At 43.6% G+C, this 19,629-nt stretch overlaps 1 protein-coding gene across 1 annotated transcript in view; it reads right to left on the bottom strand.

Annotated features, from left to right (window-relative positions):
* The window catches only part of SUSD3 (sushi domain containing 3), a 72,646-nt gene extending 55,870 nt beyond the window's left edge, over positions 1–16,776 (bottom strand). Inside the window, exon 1 of the mRNA XM_042453289.1 lies at positions 16,654–16,776. Coding sequence (XP_042309223.1) covers positions 16,654–16,753 — 100 coding nt within the window. The 5' untranslated portion in view covers positions 16,754–16,776. The remainder of the gene's footprint in view (positions 1–16,653) is intronic.
* Positions 16,777–19,629: the final 2,853 nt, after the last annotated feature.

Genomic DNA, 19,629 nt, shown 5'->3' with positions numbered 1-19,629 from the left:
AAGGTACTGCACTTAGGGCAGAAAAATGAAATGCACAGATATAGGATGGTGGACACATGGCTGAATGAAACTATGTGTGAAAGGGATCTATGAGTCCAAGTAGACGACAAGTTGAACATGAGTCAACAGTGCAATGTGGCAACTAAAAAGGCCAATGCAATTTTAGGTTGCATCAATAAAAGTATAGTGACTAGATCAAGGGAAGTAATAGTGCCACTCTATTCTGCTTTGGTCAGGCCCCCCCCTGGAATACTGTGTCCAGTTCTAGGCACCACAATTCAAAAGGGAAATTGAGAAACTGGAGGAGGGCGACTAAAATGGTGAAGGGTCTGGAAACCATGCCCTATGAGGAAAGACTTAGGGAGCTGAGGATGTTTAGCCTGGAGAAGAGAAGGTTAAGAGGTGATATGACAGCCTTGTTTAAATATTTGAAGGGATGTCATATTGAGGAGGGAGCAAGCTTGTTTTCTGCTGCTCCAGAGAACAGGACCCAGAACAATGGATGCAAACTACAGGAAAACAGATTCCACCTCAGTGTTAGGAGGAACTTCCTGACAGTAAGGGCTGTTTGACAGTTGAACACACTCCCTCGGAGAGTGGTGGAGTCTCCTTTCTTGGAGATCTTTAAACAGAGGCTTGATGGCCATCTGTTGGGTATACTTTGGTTTAGATTTCCTGCATAGCAGGGGGTTGGACTGGATGGCCCTTGTGGCCTCTTCCAATTCTACAATTCTATGATCCTATGATTCTACTGCCACAGCAAAAAGGAGACATTTCATGACACCTGTAACTCCTAGACTGCCAAAAAGAAAAAAAAATTGTAAAAAGCAAAAATCCTATTTTCAGCTATTGAGCTTCTTTTTGTTCTGAAACATATACTGTACAGGTTGAATCTCCCTTATCTGAAATGCTTAGGACCAGAAGTGGTTTTGGTTTCAGATTTTTACAATTTTTGTAATACTTATATATGTACATAATGAGGTGTCTTGGAGATGGGACCCAAAGCTAAATACAAAATTCATTTATGTTTTGTATGCACATTATATTACCTGAAGGTAATTTTATTCAATAATTTAAATATTTTTGTGCACAAAACAAACTTTCTATACACTGAACCATCAGAAAGAAAAGGTGTCATTCTCTCAGCCACCCATGAGGAAAAAAAATGGTTTTTAGAATATTTCAGATTTCAGAATTCTGGAGAAAGGAGATTCAACCTGTAGTACTGTAAATACTTTTTATAATCTAATGCAGTTATATTGGAATGCTCTTCAGTTCAAACTTTCCTAATAATTCCTGGGATTTATCTATGGAGCCTTACACTAATAACACTAGAGGTAGTATGACCAGAACACGGGTGGGGGGTTGAGAGGTCCTCCACCGGTTGTTGGAGTGCAACTACCAGAATCCCACACCATGTACCTACAAGAAATGCAGTTCAACATCTGGAGGATGTCAAAATGGCTCTTTTAAAAGGTGATATATAAATAAAATAGATAAACAAAGTAATAAAATTGGAAGCAATGAAAATTCCAAGTGCTCAGAAGGGCTGTATGTGAGCATAATGATGGCATTCACAAAAGATAGATCAACTTTATCAAACACATTTAAATAGACTAGCCTTCTCTAACCAGGTGCCCCAGCTGTGTTGGACTACAACTCCCACCACCCCAGCTATGTTGGATGGAGATTATGGGGGCTGTAGTCCAACACATCTGGTGGGAACAGATTATGGAAAGCTGGAATAGACATTTAGACATTTAGTGATGATACCATGTTCCCTGTGCCCACCAATGAAATTACTTAGATTTATTTCAAAAATGTTTTCTGTGGGAGAAAGATGTAGAAAACCAATATTGATTTCCTAATTTTTATATTGCTCTAGATGGGCAAAGTACAGCCATGGTCCAGTCCTCCCAAGAATACTGTATGTTTTTTTTAAAAAAAACCAAATGCATTCTGAGGGAATGGGGGCCTTTTTTCCTGTGACTTTTGAGCAACAGGAAGTGACTTTCAGCCACTAAAAAGACTCTTCTAAGCCTAAAATAATAGGAATGTTAGCAAAAACATGGTGAAAATGTCCTCCATGCCCTCAGACTCTTTTGGGGTCAAAAACATTTTAATTTTTTGCTTTGTTTGTGTTGTGTTGTTTTTTTGGAATGGAGTTCTGCTGAGAGGTATAGGTATGAACTTCCAAGGTCTCCTGGAAGGCTAGTGTGGCTAGCCTTCCATAGTTCTTTACCCTGCTCTAGATAAAGGACAAGCAAGGCTAATCCCTCTTACACTAAGCTAATTTCCATGACAGAAGTTCTGAAACAGAAAGTATAGGTCTCAATCCTATAGTGGCAACTAGTCCAGATCCACTTGAATCAATTGTCAAATCAGAGAACCCTCCATGTAGTCTTCCAGATGTTGCTGAATTGCAACCCCCATCATCCCTTATCATTGTTTACTAAGACTTCTGGGAGCTGTAGTTTCAAGAGCAGATTTGCTGAGACAGGCTGACTGCTTCAAGCTCATGTATACAAGGGGGGCGGGGGGGGGGGGGGAATGGTAAGGGAAGAAACTTGTACTAGCACTGTTCACATGATGATGTACATCCAATAATGTGGGGAGTGTTGAGGGAGCAATTTTTGCTTGGTCCCTTACTCTACCTCCAGACTCCAAATGAGTACACCTGAGCCATACAGACAGTCAGGTAAATGATCACTGGGTTGGGACTTTTGCTATTGCATCCCACTCTCAATTGTATATGCAATTTTATATGTAGAAGTGTATATATGGAGGCATTGTGTGAATAAAATATGATTAAGCTAGGTTTGTGCTTTTTCAGTGGGGAGTCTTGCACAGTTAAACAGCCACCATCCCTTTCCCCCCCCCTCAAAATACCTTTTATTTTAGTTGAGAAAGGAAGAGGAAGAATATCCATTCATCGATCCGGCCAGCCGTCTATCGGCTCACATATGCATGGTATAAAAGTTTTGTTTTTTTTAAGCCTTCTAACAGCTCAGTCATGGTAGACAATTAAACTCAGTCTCTGCTTTAAATCTGCAGCCACAGATAATGTCTTTAACCTTTAAATATAATTATACTAAGATCCAAAACAAGATAAAAATAACAATTAAAGAAATCAAAGCAATGGGAATCATTTGTCTATCTGTGCACAAGTGCTGTTAGCATACAATGCCCCTGTTTAGCAAAGCAGAAATGACTCACCAAAATAACTGGGAAGATTTCACGTGTCCTACAAATGATTAAAGTGCAGGACTGATGCTTTTCCTCTCCTGAATGGAGGGAATTAGGGGAGGGTGCCAGGTATCAAGAGCAGGTTAAGCTTGTTTATCACTAATGAAACGAAAGGAGAAGTGAAATGCTACAGATTAGTTCTAACAGACTTACTCTTGCCTTGATTTCCTGCAGCAAAGCAGAACTGCCCCTGACCTTTTCAGTCAATAGCAGCACATCTGCCTAAGAAACAACAGAGCCCAACAACAATCTGTCTTGATTACTTGCTCAGTATAAATTCAGAATTCATGTTTAATGTTAAAGATGGCTAATTTCATCAGGCGACAGGGAGGGGGAATCTGACTTCTCATAGTCAGCAGTCAGACTGAAACCACAGGTTAGAATCCTTTATGGACATGTGCAAAGACTGCTAAGGTTTTCCACCACAGCCCCTTTAATCTGGTCCTTGCTCCTCCATTAGGCACTGGGGACCAGTTTACATATGCACACAGATCACTGATGTCCATGTCTGAATAGGCCATCACAGGTAAAACACAACTGAAATGTGTCCAAAACTCCAGCACACTGCCTTTCAGACTACACAATTACAGTGCTGTAATGCTACTTTAATTGGCATGGCTTAATCCTATATTTACGCAGTACCTAAGGAGCACAACATCAAGGGATGCATGTATGGGTGAGTCAACATAGGCTTTAGTTACAAAAGTATCCTTTTTGTCACCCCAACAATGATCAAGCTTGGGCCTGAAAAAGCTACCTTTTGGATTGTAACTCCTAGTACCCACAGTCAGTATAGTCATGTAAAATGGAGGTTTCACAAGCTCTTTATGAGTGTTCCAAACCAGTGTTCACAAAGAACCCATGGCTGCTGCCTCCACTTCTTCCATTCTCTTGCTGTTGGGGAAATGTACTTCATGGCAAGAGAAAGGTGACTGTGGAGGCTTCAGCTTTGGGTTCTCCAAGGTCTGGTCTGGTCCCAGCAGGAAGCATTCTGATGCTCTGTATAAAATCCCTACTGAGAAAAAAAAATCCACAAATTATGATTCCCCCCACAAGAGACAAGAGGGGACTATATCGCCACCAATCCATCCTGAGAAAATTGTGCTGTCTATATAATTCCTGCTGAAGGGCAGAATCCCAGGAGACATGCAGCCCCTTTCTACAAGCCATCCCCATCCTTCTCACTGGTCTTCCCCTACCTACTTGAGCCTACCTCCTCAGATACATCAAAGGAAATAGGCTCAAGTCTACAAATGTTCATGCTACCAACTTCTATCTTTCAGTTTGTCTCAGAGGTGCTGCAAGATCCCTTTGCTCACTGATCTTCTAGACTAACCCAGCTATGCCTTTGAGCAGGGACGTAGCCAGGATTTTGGGAGGGGGGGGTTCCAGACTGAGTGCCACCATTATAATGGGGCTTGGGCGCGGCACCGCAGCAGCGCACACCATTCATTATATCTAATGGAAGGGGGGTCCGGCCCCCAGGGGCCCCCCCCCTTGGCTACGCCCCTGCTTTGAGAAGTAGCAAAGATAGCTTGGAGTCTTGGGGTAGATTCAGTCTTATGAGCAGGAATATCTCTAGTCTAATCTTGTCTGCAACTATTCATTTTTTTTTCTTTTGAAAACTAAAAGAACATGACAGTCACAAAGAGCACATTTAATGCAACCTCCAAATTTCAGTGAAGTCTTGTTGACTCATCCAGCTGGAATGTATCAGATATAGAGGAATTGTGATAAGAAACGACCTGAGGTGTGAATGAGCCTCAAACGATGAGTAATGGAGGACCAAACAGCACTTTTCCAAATTGCTCCTCAATGAATGACAAGAAAGTGTGTGCTTTCCCTCCTGCTCCTACTTGTCACACCTGCCTCATCTCTGAAGGAATGGAGCCATAACATTCTAATATAGGATAAGCTTATACAATTCAAGGGTGACAACATAATTGACATGGGTGCATTTCACATGTGTAAGACCTGTTAGAACTTTATGCCTCCCACGTGGATATTCAGTGTTATCAAATGTGAGGCAGACGTGTTTGCAGGGCAAGGCAGGCAAGCATGCATTTACCTCACCACCACCACTCAGCCCATGAAACATATTCAGCGGCAGCCACACTCACCATAGAGTAAAATAAAACAAAATCCAAAATTGACAAAATGATTATGCCTTTATTGGCTAACCACAATGCACAAAACAGGCTTCTTCATCAGGCAAAAGGCATTTAAAAATCACACTGGAGAAAGAAAAGATGATGGGTGTTAGAGTCACGGGCCTATGTTTTGTATAGATGTTGTCTCTGCTGTAGTTCAGTTGGTTTGGAGGGATCTCAGTGCAGGCTGAGGCCACATCTCTCTTGGCCTTGTGGGGACTGAGATAAAGGACAAGGAAATTTAAACTCCAGTTGAGAAGTAAAATAACTCCTCTTGAGATTCTGGGTGTCACTGTCTTTTATGAACCCACGGGGCCTTTGCTTGTGCAGAGAGCAAACTAGCCTATGTAAAGAAAGGTATCACTTTATTCTGGCCAAACCCCTTACATGGTAGGAAAACAAGTAACATGAATCCAGGTGTGAAGGAAACCAGGTTTTCCCTAAGAGGTTTGGGAATGCCACGTAACAGAAACAATTTCCCTGGTTTTGGTCATAGACCTTTGGAAATCTCTGCCACAAAATATAATGACAGAAACCAACTCAGATGCATTTTAAATATGATCAGACCAGGGCAGGGCTCACCATTAAGCACTGTGAAGCAGCTGCCTCAGATGACGGATGTTGAGTGGTATGGGTAGTCATAGGGGATTATCACACATCTCTTTTCACCCGATCTGGGCACAGGCTGGACACAGACTTAAAAGGATCTTATCACATGTCTCTGTGCCCAACTTGGCTGCACTGCATACCTGATCCAGACTCCTGCCGTACTTTTCAAAGAATGGGAAAGTATAGTTCTTCAAAAAGTATCCCAGGAGTCTAGGTCAAGTATGCAATGCAGTCAAGTTGGGCACGGAGGCATACAATAAGATCCATTTAAGTCCGTACCCAGATCGGGCGAAAAGAGGTATGCAATAATTTCCATAGTAATGTTACTGGAGGAGAAAGCTGCATGTGCCATGAAGGCTGTGTGTACATCTCAGCTGCCTAAGCCTGTCTGTTGCCTTGAAATTTGTATAAGTTTAGCTAGCTTCTGTACATTAAGTGTGATATATTAATAATAATAATAATAATAATAATAATAATAATAATAAATTTTATTTGTATACCGTTTTTCCCTAGATCAAAACGGTTTACAGACTATAAAACTACTACAAACATCTCATAAAAATAGATAAAAACAAGTAGTACAATTATACAAACACAATCAATCATAGGGTAAGGCAGAGAATCGATGGCATCTCACATCAAGCAGTAAAATATTTTGGGCTGGCCATGAATTAGATGAATTCATTAAAAATGAGGCCTTGTATACCTCCTAGTCCTAGTTCTGAGGATAAGTATGGGATGTAAAGATAATGACAGTAACTCCAGGATTAGTGATGACAGGCCCCTAAATACCAGTAGTTGGAGGTGCACAAGTGGGAGGGTGCTCATGTGATACTTCTGGGTTCCCAACATGAATTTGTTTCCAGTGAGATAGCTGTGCTATGTGTGTTGCAGCAGAAATAAGAAAGAATCCTGTGGCACCTTACAGACAATTTTATCATGTGAATTTTTATGGATGACAGCCTATTCCATCAGATATGAATATGGCTCTTCTGTGAGAAACATATCTGATAGAATGGTCTTTCATCTGATTTAGCACGGATCATTTAAATTCTTCATTTCTGACCCCAGTGACCATTAGTATTCTATCCAAGCTGGTCATGTCCCTTTCTGAAAGTAACTAATAGCTCCCTGGTGAGATAACTTACCCCACTTTTACCTCAGGCATCTGATCTGCCAGACCAATAAAAAAGGCAATCCATTGTTACTGTAAAATGAAGAATTAAAGAGTGATTTGAGATGTAGGTTCTCTTAATTTTTATAGCCACTGCAAGGCAGAAATCTAAAGTGGATAAAGTTGGAACAACACTTAAACAAGCTAGATCTTTAACAAAGGAATATCTTTCAAATTTTTTATTATTTTTTCAGATAGTGATGGGGTTTGATAATTGGAATTTATTTGCTTACTGCTGTGACTACTCTACTTTGGTGATCTATGTGGGTGATATTGCACAGAAGCCATTTTTGCGTTTGTAATTTTGAGTCAGCCATGTTCTGCAGTAAAAGAAGGTATTGGCAAGATTAGACAAGAAGTGCAGCACATTTGTGACACGAAGAGAGGAAGAGGTGACTGATGGCACAGGAGGGTAATTGGTATAGAGTGGCCACTCATGTCTTATTCCAAACAAGGGATCATATCAATGAAAAAGAGGGATGCACACTTACATAAGTATACATATACTTATGTATATCTTTAGATGCAAATCCAGAAAGATTACTATAATGTGAATTGAAATAATGTACTGGCATAGCCCATTTAAGAAAGTATCTGACAGTGAAGCTTTTTACAAAGGCTCAGCCTCAGCACTGTGAGGAATGGAGAAACACAGATTTTTAGTGTCATGTTGCAGCAGTGTGTCTGCAATAAACAATTCAATAAACAATATTTGCTGGTAAGAACAGGAGTCTACTTTGCAAGTAAACAGTGATTACCTCCAGAATCTCTTACTGGACACGTGTGAACAAAAAACCAACAGAAAACAAGAGAGCAGATAAGCCTGACTGACCAGAAGCACCTGCAAGTTTTACTAAGTTGAACCTGTACATCAAAACACACTAACTTAGCTGACTGTGATCTATACAGTGTTAATGAGCAACTTCAGGTCTTTTGCTCTTCTTTAAGTGTTTTTTAATCTTTAAAAATGGACTTGGCCAGACATCCCTTGAAATAAAGCAAGGCTTCAAAGGACTGCCCTCTGAAAGCTCTTCAAAGAGAGGTTTCTCATTTGTAAAATGCTAGAGAGGTGAGAGGAAGACACATGTTAGAATGTGTGTTAGAAAAACAAAAGCAACACTTTTATTAGACACAGCAGTCTGGAGAGAAAAGGAAGGCAGAGAGTACTGATGTAGTTTTTTGTGGGTTTTTCGGGCTATGTGGCCATGTTCTAGAAGAGCTTCTTCCTGTGTACTGATGCTTTCACTGATTAAGAAGCAGGTAAGTTGGTGATTGGCCCATCCTCCTTGCCTGCCAAAGACCCCTGTCCAAGCTCTTTAGGCTACAGTGCTCTAGGCTCTGGTCATAGGGAAAAGTGTATTTGTTAGATTCCTATTATCAACTGCTTTTAGGGAAATGATTTTATTATAAATATTAATCACTATAATTAAGTTTGCTAAGGTTTATTTTTGATTAAATTATTATTTATTTTTATTATTTTATTGCATATAAGAATACATTTTTTAAAAAAAAGCAAAACAAAAAAATCACCATGTGCCATTGGTAGTACAAATAGCTATTTCACAGGCCATGGGTTTTGTGAAATTATCTGCTCAATAATATCATAATCCTCTGCAAATTTCTAATCATAACAAAGGGTTTTACTAAGAGTAAGAAGGTCAAAATTATGATTCCAGTCTTAAAGCACATAACACAAAGAACATCTGTGCCAGCCTTCTTATATTGTTCAGATTGTGTGTAAATGTGTCTACACAGAACCTAGAGACACGGGCAAGATTAGATGGCATACAAATCAAGGATGACAAACTGGCAACCCAAAGTAGGATCTGACCTCTGAGACCAAATTTTCATCAAAATATGGTAAAACATTTACCCACATTTTCATTCTTACAGAAAAGAAAACAAATGTTTTCTAAGCCATAAGCGAGTTGTTTTGCATCTCAAATGTTCCATCTTTCTTTTGGGTGTTGGGTATAACACACAAGTTAGTAGGTAAATGTATTTCCTGAGCACATAGTTTCCATAACTGTGCAGCTCCTGAAACAAGAGGAGGTGCCAACATGACAAAATTAGTGTAGTAGAATATATTTTCAGCTTCTGGACCACTGAGTAGAGAACACAAATAGCCCTTGAGCACTTTGGCCTGGAACTAGTGTTGCACTGGACGTCATGTACTAGTGAGATAGGACTTTGTTTCCTGCTCTGCTCCTACAGCCATTGTCATAAAACCTGTTCCAGATGGTTTTCCCAGCACTCCAGCACAGACTTTGAATGTATAATAGAAAGGAGAAGAGGAATTTTTCACCTCCCACTCAGAGATGTGCACTGGAAACTATTCCACAGACAATTTTTCCAATGTTATAGTCTATTTTTTTCATGGAAAAATTTCCACAACACGCGCGCACATGCACACACACACACACACACACACACACACACACACACACTTATCCAGAGTTGTCTGGGCTGTGGTAATGCAATCAATCCTTTGGTGACACAGAATTTTCAGCTAGTTGTACTGAATCAGATTTCTCTTAACTTGAAAAGGAACAGGTAAGTAGCAGAGAGAGAGTGTGAAACTGAAAGAACTATAGTTACACCTCAGCAAAAGAATGTTTCATATCGCTCTCTTCAGGTATGTCTCCCCCCCAAAAAAAAACCTCAGTACAGGCACACTATTTTTGTTGTTGTTAAATAGAAAATGGGTATATAGTATTCTCTTTATACTATTACAAATATTCCAATAAAACATTTTCCACATTAAAAGCTTAATGTGTTTGCATACAACCATTAAACCAAACAGGGTGAATCAGATAATGTTGTTTAAAGGACAAGAACATTCTACTTCTTTCCAGTGAACACACATCACCACTCCCAAACCTGTCAAAGAGAAATTACATCAGCAGAGAAACCCTACTGCATCCTGGCTGTTTAAAGCATACTTCCCAACTATGAGGAATGTTGTGCAAGTCCTTGGAACTTTTTTCTGTGAACTAGTTTTCTGTGAACTAGACCAATAATAATCATATTTTTAAAGGCAAACAGGTTTTCTTCAGAGAACAATACAGAAGACCAAGGACACAAGAAAACAACAAACCACTCTAATTGTGTCTTCCAGAAACATCACACAGGTTAGTACCTTAGTTGCTTGGTTGTAGCATCAAAAGATGTAGGTATTCCTAATTGCTCTATTCACACTTCCTCTTTGTTTGCTTCCAAGTCATTAATAAGTGGCAATGAAACAAAGGGAAAAGAGCAAACAACAGCAGGCAATGTTTAGAAAAAAAGCTCCAGAAAAGCTGTCAAACAGGGACTTGAACTCCCTGATCCTCAAGAAGTGGAATCAGAAAAATCCTCTATTTTCCCTTCAAAACAAGGCCCCGTTACAAACGGGCAGGAAAGTATGTGCTCAGCACGTACTAGGGTTAGACTGAGTCCATACGAAATGGCGGCGGCCGTTCCACACGGCTGCCACCATTTTGACGTAGCGGACATGCTGCGTCCGCACATCACGCCCCAGATATGATGCCGCGAGTGCGTGCTTTGGCACTTGTGGTGTCTCTTCCAGGGCGCAGGAAGGAGCGCGATTTTCACGCTCCTTCTTTGCAGCGTCCGGGAACCACGCCATTTGGCTGCTACGGTTTCCCGATGTTGCAACTGGCGGCAGCAGCAGACCGCCACTTTTCGGCGGTCTGTAACGCGCCAAGGCATTCATACTCAGTGTAGTGTGTACAAGTGCAATCTTAATCCAGGACGGCAGAAGAGGAAGTGTCAACTTTTTAAAAAAACTGGAAATGTGGCAAATTTGGCACTGGGATGGTGTGATGGGGTTGCTCTGCCCCAACCACCACTGTAATTTCCCCACACCATGTCAAATGTAAGGTACATGGCATTTGCTGGACATGGAGAAAGTATGTTTCTTTTGGAAGCAAGGCAGGAGAGAGCAGGAAGAAGGAAGAGGAAAGTAGACATTAAAAAGAAGCAAAGGAGAAGAAAGGGACTAAAGGAGTATAGAGAAAAAGAGAAAGAAGACCTGGAAAGAAAAGTGCAGAAAGTAGGAGGGAAAAAGCAGAAGAGGATGAGAGGAAGTTGAAGTGAAAGAGAGGAAGGAAAAACATGACAACTGACAGAAAGACGAAGGGAGGAGCCCAAGAAATTCTGAATATACAGCTCAGAACAGGATTTACAGAAGAAGGGATTCTGCAATATTTGATGAGATTCATGGATGAAATGAGAGATTTTAGGAAAGAAACTAGCAATGGCCTGCAAGACATGAATATCAAATTCAATGCAGTGGAGAATCTCCTGATACAAGTGAAAAAAGATGTGAAACAAAATAAAGAAGATATTTTTTTTAATTGTTTCATGAATGCAAGAGAAATGGAGAGTGGGGATTATATGCAACCTGATCATACCTGTCACTCGACAGGTTGACCTGTTAGCCTCCCAATACCCCTTACCGATAATCCAGATGGGTTCAGGGAAGCAGCCAACCTTGAACAGACCGTTCTTAGTACATAACTCCCTTGGTGGTCCATTACTGTACCATAAATAGTCAAGTAAAGCCCATAGAATCAGGCTTTATGTGAGTAAAGTAGATTACATTTCTAATAGCACTGCCACAAAACATACTACAGAAGACAAGTACATTCAGTGCTACTGCTCTGAGAACACATAGAAGGGGACAGCTTTCACTGCAGAAAGCTGGTCTGTGGATGATGAACAGAACACTACCATGCTCTTCATATTTATCAGGGCTGCAAAAATAATGCTTATCTCTCTAGACATCATTATATTTATTGCACCATAGTTTTTCCCTTTAATTTTCAATCTTTAATTAATGAATTTAGATACAATACAATTGTGGCTTTGCAAAAACATGTAGCCAACAGTGATACATTACAAGCGCTAAGTAATCAGCAGGCAGTTTCCTAACTCAGTTTATGTCGATCTTGCCTTCTCTGTTTTCCCCATAGCTTTTCAACTGAATAGAGTCTTGACAGCTTTTCAGTACCATTATACCAACAGAAATGAACCTTTTCAGCCATGAGTTACAAAAGCCAGTCGTTAAAAAGCGGCTATGAAATAACAAATGGAAATTTCAAGGAAACACTGCAACAAGACTGTCCATTTTGCTGTTCCAGCTTGCCACATGCCCTCTTTCATGTCAACCAACCTGAAGGCACACAATAATAATTTTTTTAAAAAAGATTTTATACCATCTATAACCTATCATATTAATGTGATGATTAAATTAATATTCAGTTTTCAACTATTCTTTTTTGTCTCCCCCGTTTCTTCCCCTTGCATTTCCCCAAACGTGGGGAAATTCCTGTTTGGGAGTACCACTCATCAAATGTGCCCCAGTGATTCTTTTATTCTGGAGGATTCTGGGAACTGGAGTCCAAAATATAGCATTTAAAAGTTTTGACCATGAAACACACTCACTCATCACTGCACTATTTTGGAGGCTCTCCTCCACCACCACATAGGCTTTAGTTTTTCTTATAGACTTCTGAAAACCTTAACATCTACATACTAACTGTATATATGTTATACATAAGTCTAGAAATTTTACTCAAAAAATTGACCCAAAAAAACTACCCATATATACTCAACTTAGAGGCATGTAACAAAAGATTTAAAGGCTGATGCAAAGGAAGATCATGCCAAAGAACTTAGAAAATTCTGGCAGGCATAGCTGTTTGTACTCATCCTAAAGGCTGGATGGATGAGAAAACCATGGCCGGTTACAGACTGGCAGTTTAGTGCGTGTTCGCCACGCAATAGGGAAAAGGGCGTGCCACTTCCCTGCTTCCGCACCGCCCTAACCCTGTGCGTGGCGAACACGCACTAAACGGCAGCGGCCCTCGCACGCCGCCGCCCGCGTGAGTACGCATGGCCGTGCCGCCTCTAGACGGGCGGGCGCGCCATGACGTAGTAGCTCCGCGCCAGGGCACTTAGTGCGCCCTGGACACGGAGCAGAAGGAGCTCCGTTTCGGAGCTCCTTCCGGGTTTAGTCCGCTGGGCGCAGCCGTCTGAAGGCTGCGCCCAGCGGACTAAACGAGAAGAGGGCAAGCGGCCCTTTCTCTGCTCCGCTCCCCCCGCGCTGCGGGGTGTCCTTTGGGGCTTGAAGCCCCAGGGACACCCTTTTCTGGCTGCGGGGAAGCGGCCTTTTTGCCGCTTCCCCGCAGCCCGAAAAGCGGCGGATCGGGCCTCAGCGGCTGCCGGTGTAGCCGCGAAGCCCCGAACTCCGGGGAAAGGGGCGGGGCCAGACGCCCCAAATTGGCGGTCTGTATCCCGCCCATGCTTCTTTTTGGTGCTCCGGATGACTAAGCTCTCCACCTTTCATCACTCTATTCAGAGAAGGGGATGATTCCTAGACGTGTGTGTGTGTGTGTGTGTGTATGTGTACAGTACTTACATTGACCCATGGATAAGTCAACCCAGGTTTTTTGGGTCAATTTTTTAACTAAAATTTCTAGACTTATACATGAGTATATAGATTAAGTCGACTTATTCACAGGTCAATTTAAGTACCATATTTTCACTCTTATTTAAACAGGAACCATCTTCTGGTGAAAGGCAAGAGTGTAATCTGTCCTGGAAGCACTGATCCCCTTCTCATCCATCCACCCTTTAGTGTTGATACAAACAGTTATGCCTGCTGGAATTTTGTAAGTTCTTTTGCATTGTTTTCCCTTGCTTCATCCTTTAAATCCTTTGATTCGTGCTCCTAAGTTTTATCCTCGACTTATCCATGGGTCATTTCAGAATTTGTAATTCTGGCCCAAAAACCTATCCTTGACTTATACATGGAGTCGACTTATAGTTGAGTATATACGGTAGTCTCCTGATACCATATCCATCTGAACTGGTAATTGAGTTTTGACTATGCAAGCACAACTGCTTGAAAATTTGAGTACACTCGTCCCCCGGGTTACGAAATTAATTCGTTCCGGCGCCATTTTCGTAACCCGGAAGTCTTTCGTTAGCCGAATCCCCATAGGCGCTAATGGGGAAAAGCCGCGGCTCCGCCGCGGCTCCATTTAAAATAGCGCCGGCTTTTTTTCGCAACCCGGGGAAACCTTCATAACCCGGAAATAATTAATTAAATGTTTTTTTTTCGTAACCCGAAAAATTCGTAACGCGGCGCGTTCGTATCCCGGGGTACCAGTGTACTGTACTTTGCTGGTATACAGATGATTAACACAGAACCAGAACTACATTAAGGATGGAATCATTTCCAAAAGAGCTGCTTTAACTTAAATTATGGCACTACAGCTGAAAACAGTGAACAAGTTGCTAGATTTGTGTATTTGCGTGACTGTATTCATATGAATACATACACACATGTATATACATACATATAGAGACTGCCAGCTTTTCCCCATTGGTTATAATGTATGGTGAAAACTTGGCATTCCACTTAGAAAATAAAACTAGGGAAACTGCTTATTTTATCATCCTTGTCACGAACTGCCCAGTGGGCCTTTCTTCTCAGCTACAGACTTTTAAAAGTGCAATGAATCCTCCAGTTTAGCTAAAGGATATGGGAAATAAAGTTTATAGCCATGAATGGACGACTTCTCAAGAGCGAGCTACACCACAATGTAAGTTTCATTTTCTCCTAAGCATAAAGGAGCTCATCACTGACTTTCAGTATCTGCTGTTGTCCTATTTTCTCCAACACGGTGCATCTGCAAGCACATTCCATTAATGAAGAGAGTATGCACCTTCACTAATACATCCTCTCCCCGCATGAGGCCAGCTTATTGCATGACCCCAGCTGACATCAGTTCCCTCTGTACGGTAACAATTCTAAAGAAAGAAAAATAGCTATTCCTGCAGCAAAGGGGAAGGTAATCGTGCAATTTTAGTCTGTTTCAAAGGATGTATGTTCCACTCTGTTCCAACTCAGATGAAATCAGCAAGTCTGAAAAAAGGTTCTCTTTCTTTGCCTTCTCTGTTAAAGCGCACCAAACAGCATCTGTTCTGGACACTTAACAGGCTTAGCTACAAAGTTAACTTGGGGCCAGAACACATGTGACACCAAACTCACCACTTGGAAGCATATCAGGCTTCTCAAGCTTTTTTAGTTGCATTTGTATCATGCTTTTTCTATAGTGAGCTCAAGGTGGCATATTCTCCTCCCCACCTGAGGCTCACAACAACCCTGCTAGGTAGATCTGTCTCGAGAGAGATGGTGAAACTAGGCCAAAATTATCCAGTAAGTATCAGAGCTCAGTGGCAGGCAATGGCAAGAAGAAAGAAAAAATGAAAAAGTCAATCAAGGTTGTTATTGGGGTTTTTTTAAATCCAAGGCAGGAGGAAACAACTGAAAATGACTAGAGGTCTACTTCTGGTTTGAAAAAGCAGTATTATTTTGATGATGTAGTACAGTGCAACCCATTTCAGAAGGTGATTTGTTGCTCCCAAAGGCTCCCAGGACTCACCTCCCTTGGGCAGTCCAAGGAGTCTGCAAGAGTTGAAAACCACAAAAGCAATCTCAGGGCCCACATACAACCTGAGGGATATGCACAGAGTTTGGAGAGGTTTTTCATAAGGACCACAGCTAGGGATCCTTCCAAAATCAATGGTACAAACCCTGGCTGGCTGTAGCTTTCTACTAGGCATTGAGGAAAGTTCCTTTCCTGCCTAGATCTCTCTTTTTTCTTTTTCTTAAGTAGAGGTGCCAGGAAGGGAATCTATTTCACCCAGCTCCCATTCTTGCTTGCTAAACTTTGCCTTCTCTTCCTCATGGGCTCCAGCCATGGCATCCCTGGATCCAGTCGGTGCCAGTATGCACCCAGGAAGCAGACCAAAAGCCTGCCAAAGCTTACCGCCACATCTTTTGCCATACACCTGAGGAAAGAGGATCAAGCCCACAAAAGCTCATGCCACCAACTTCTCTCTGCCAGTTATTAGTCTCATACAGGGGCTACAAGGTCCTTTAACATCCTGATTTTCCAGACTAACACATCTCGAGCTATTAGGGTCCAAAAACACACTGCGGAAACCATCCAGTTTGAGACCGCTTTAACAGCCCTGGCTCAGTGCCGGAGGATCCTGGGACCCGTAGCTCACTGTGGCCCCAGAGCTCCCCGACAGAGAAGGCTAAATGTCTCACACAGAACTACAGTTCCCAGGATTCCCTAGCATTAAACCAGGGCGGTTAAATAATGGGGTTATTTCTACAGCGCGTTTTGGACGGTCCCTTTGCACCCGGGCAGAAAGGCTGCATCCTCACTGCAGAGATAATCCGGTTTGACAGCGATTTGACTTGCCTGGCTCAATGCTATGGCATTCTGGGAACTAAAGTGTGTGGTGGCCCCTGAGCGCCGGGGCCACCACACACTTCAGTTCCCAGAATGCCATAGCACTGAGCCAGGGAACTTAAACCGCTGTCAAACCGGATTACCTCTGCAATGTGGCTGCACCCGGCCAGTGCCCCATCGCCCCGGAGAGACCCACCTGTGCGGTTGCTGCTGCTGCTGCCGGCGTCACTGCCTCCTCCCTGCCGTGTGACCCCGGTCCGGGAGACGTCGAGGATGGAGGCGGTGGCGGTCTGCATGGCTGTCTGGCTCTCGGGGCGGCCGGCGGCCGGCTCCAGCCCAGCCCCTCTCTCTCTCTCTGGCCTCGATCGGCTCCTCTCCGGAGGGCCAAGGACCGGCTTCTGCTGCCGCTGCCGCCCGGCACCTGGAGGGAGGCACCGCCCCCCGCCTCGCCTCGCCTTCTCCTCCGACGAGGACTGCAGGAGGAGGAGGAGGAGGAGGGAGAGAGGGAAGAGGAGAAAGAAGGAAAGCAGCAGAGGGGCACCCCTTTCCTCTCCCTGCCCCTCCTCAGGTTCAGAGACTGTCCAGAGGTCCCCCATCGCCTGCCTCTCCTCCTGCCCAATCCCCTCTTAGCCCCCCCCCCCCCCCCCCCCCCCCCCCCCCCCCCCCCCCTGGCCGCACCCCCCCCCCCCCCCCCCCCCCCCCCCCCCCCCAATCATCTGGCTCTGGGTACACACATGGGGCTGCATCCATACTGGAGAAATAACCTGGTTTGGCACAGCTTTAACTGCCCTGGCTCAAGGTTATGGAATTCTGGGAGTTGGAGTTTGTTGTGGGTCCAGAGCAGAGTAGAGCTGGTAGTCTGAGCTTTCCTAGACTTGAACCTCCTTCCTTAGGCCCATGGGGTGAAGTCCCTGGACCATCCACTCCCCATGCGCCTAAGCAGGGACGTAGCTAGGATTTTAGGAAAGGGGGGTCCAGACTAAGTGCCACCATTATAATAGAACTTGGGTGAGGCAGCACAGCAGCACACACCATTCATTTTTCTTATGGAAGGGGGGGTCTGGACCCCAAGAATCCCCCCCCCACTACGTCCCTGGCCTAAGAAAAAAGACTGAAGTCTAGGAAAACTCACGCTACCAGAATTCTTTCCAGTAGACTCAAAGGTATCTGGAGAGTCAGTGTCATGAACCCTGTTTCAGACATGCATCTGAGGAAGACTGAAACAAAAAGCTCATGCTACCAGCTTCTTTCTTTCAGTTACCCTCAAAGGTGCTATAAGATCCCTTTGCACCCTGTTTCAGACAGTGTACACCCCCTCCTTTCTCCATGGCCAGCCAATCACGGCTCTAGCGGCCCCACACCAAGGCTGATGGGAGCCGCCTGAGCCGGAAGAGTCAGGCAGTGTGGGAGTCATGGAGCCTCTGTAACTCAACAGATGTTCCTTTGACATGTTGGTCTCACTTGGACCTGCGGAGAGCTTGCAAGTGGATGGCAATCACAATGGGAAAGAGCTCCAGAAAGGTTAGGTCGCAGAGTATGCTGTTGTTGGCCAGGGTCAGGGTGGCACTGGGCATGCCATTGTCATTGGAAATGATGCCAAACCCCAAACTCCCCAGTTGTGTCAGAGTGGACCCGAAGGCCCTGGCCGACAGGGGCATGGTTCCCACTGAATCCAAATTTAGAAAACCATGCTTTTTGCCCTTTTTTGCCCATTTAACCCACATCAAAAAGACACTGGGTTTTTGCAGTGTTTTTTGGGCTGAATGGATTTATTTTCAAATAAATTGATTCAGCCCAAGTGGGAACCAGGTGGATTTGAATTGGATTTGAATCCACCCTGGTTCCCACTGGCAGCCCAGCCCAACTCATCACTGGCCTCTCCTGGCCCCAAAATCCTCAGTCCATCCCCCTTACCAGCTTCTTTGGCCACTGACCAGCTTCTCTGTGCCTTTTAAAAAATTTTCCATGACCGGGGAGGCCGGAAGGAGGTCGCAGAGAAGCCGGAAGCCTTGGAACCTCCTTCCTGGCTTCCCCCTGGCTTCTCTGCGACCTCCTTTTGGCCTCCCCGGCCGCAGGAAATTTTAATAAAGGCAGAGAGAAGCCGGTCAGTGGCCAAATAAGCTGGTAAGGAGGCTGGGCCGGGGGTTTTGGGCCACAAGAGGCCAGAGATGGATGGGCCAACAAGCTGTCCCCCGCCACTTGCCAATTCCTGAACCGATTCCTGACCTGGCGCAAGCATAGTGGGAACTATGGTTTTTCAGAACCAGTTTCAGGAAACAGTTCAGGAAACAGATTTTCCGGTAAGTGGGAATGGGCCCCAAAAGGCACCTTTGTCAATAATGCAGAGATAGCACCATCTCTACCATGTGTCACTAACATGTAGAAGTGTTAGCATGTGCCTGTGAGCGAGAGAGCGAAGAGATGGATTCTGTACCTGCCCACATGTACACCTTATGCACTGCTGTCATGCTTTGGGCTATCTTTGCTAGCTTTCCTATGAGCAGTTCTTTTTATGCCTCGTTTTTTGCTGATCTCATAAACATTCTTCCGAGAAGAGGCTATTTGAGTTTTTGAATTGTCTTGCATGCTCTCTGCTGCCAAGTTACTACCATGTAAACAGATGGCCCTTGCCCAGACTTAGTCCAGCTTTTGCGTCCTGCAGCCTGTCAGTCAAAGGGTGGTGGTGGGGAGAACCACTCAGTGGGGATTATGTTATCATTCCTAAGGCCAGGGGTTAATAATGACAAATTCACGAAGAATTCACTCACTCTTTTTAAACCCTCCAGGGCTGACTGCAAACAGAGCCACTCCTGTGTGTGTGTCTGTGTGTGCCTTCCAAGTCACCTTTCAAATTAAGGTGGCCCCATACATTTCCTAGGGTTTTCTTAGGTGAGGAATACCCAGAGCCAACACCTTCCTCTGAAATATAGCCTACTTTCCACCTACTTAAGGTTTGGCCAGCAATAAATGAGTGATCTAGCCTGAATCTATACACAGTTACCTGGAAGTAAGCTGGACTAAGAACAACAGTGCTCACTTAAGAGTAAGTGTGCCTAGGTTGCACATTTGGCCAACACTTCATCTTCCAGTGTTCATTCACAATTCCTAGGGAACTGCAGGAATAATTATTATATTGGAATTATTCCATTAGAGCAGGAGAAGGTATGTGAGA

This window comes from Sceloporus undulatus, chromosome 2, assembly GCF_019175285.1.
Source record: "Sceloporus undulatus isolate JIND9_A2432 ecotype Alabama chromosome 2, SceUnd_v1.1, whole genome shotgun sequence".
Taxonomy (NCBI): domain Eukaryota; kingdom Metazoa; phylum Chordata; class Lepidosauria; order Squamata; family Phrynosomatidae; genus Sceloporus; species Sceloporus undulatus.
The sequence above is the reverse complement of the archived record's forward strand: the minus strand, read 5'-3'. Positions and strand labels throughout refer to the sequence as shown.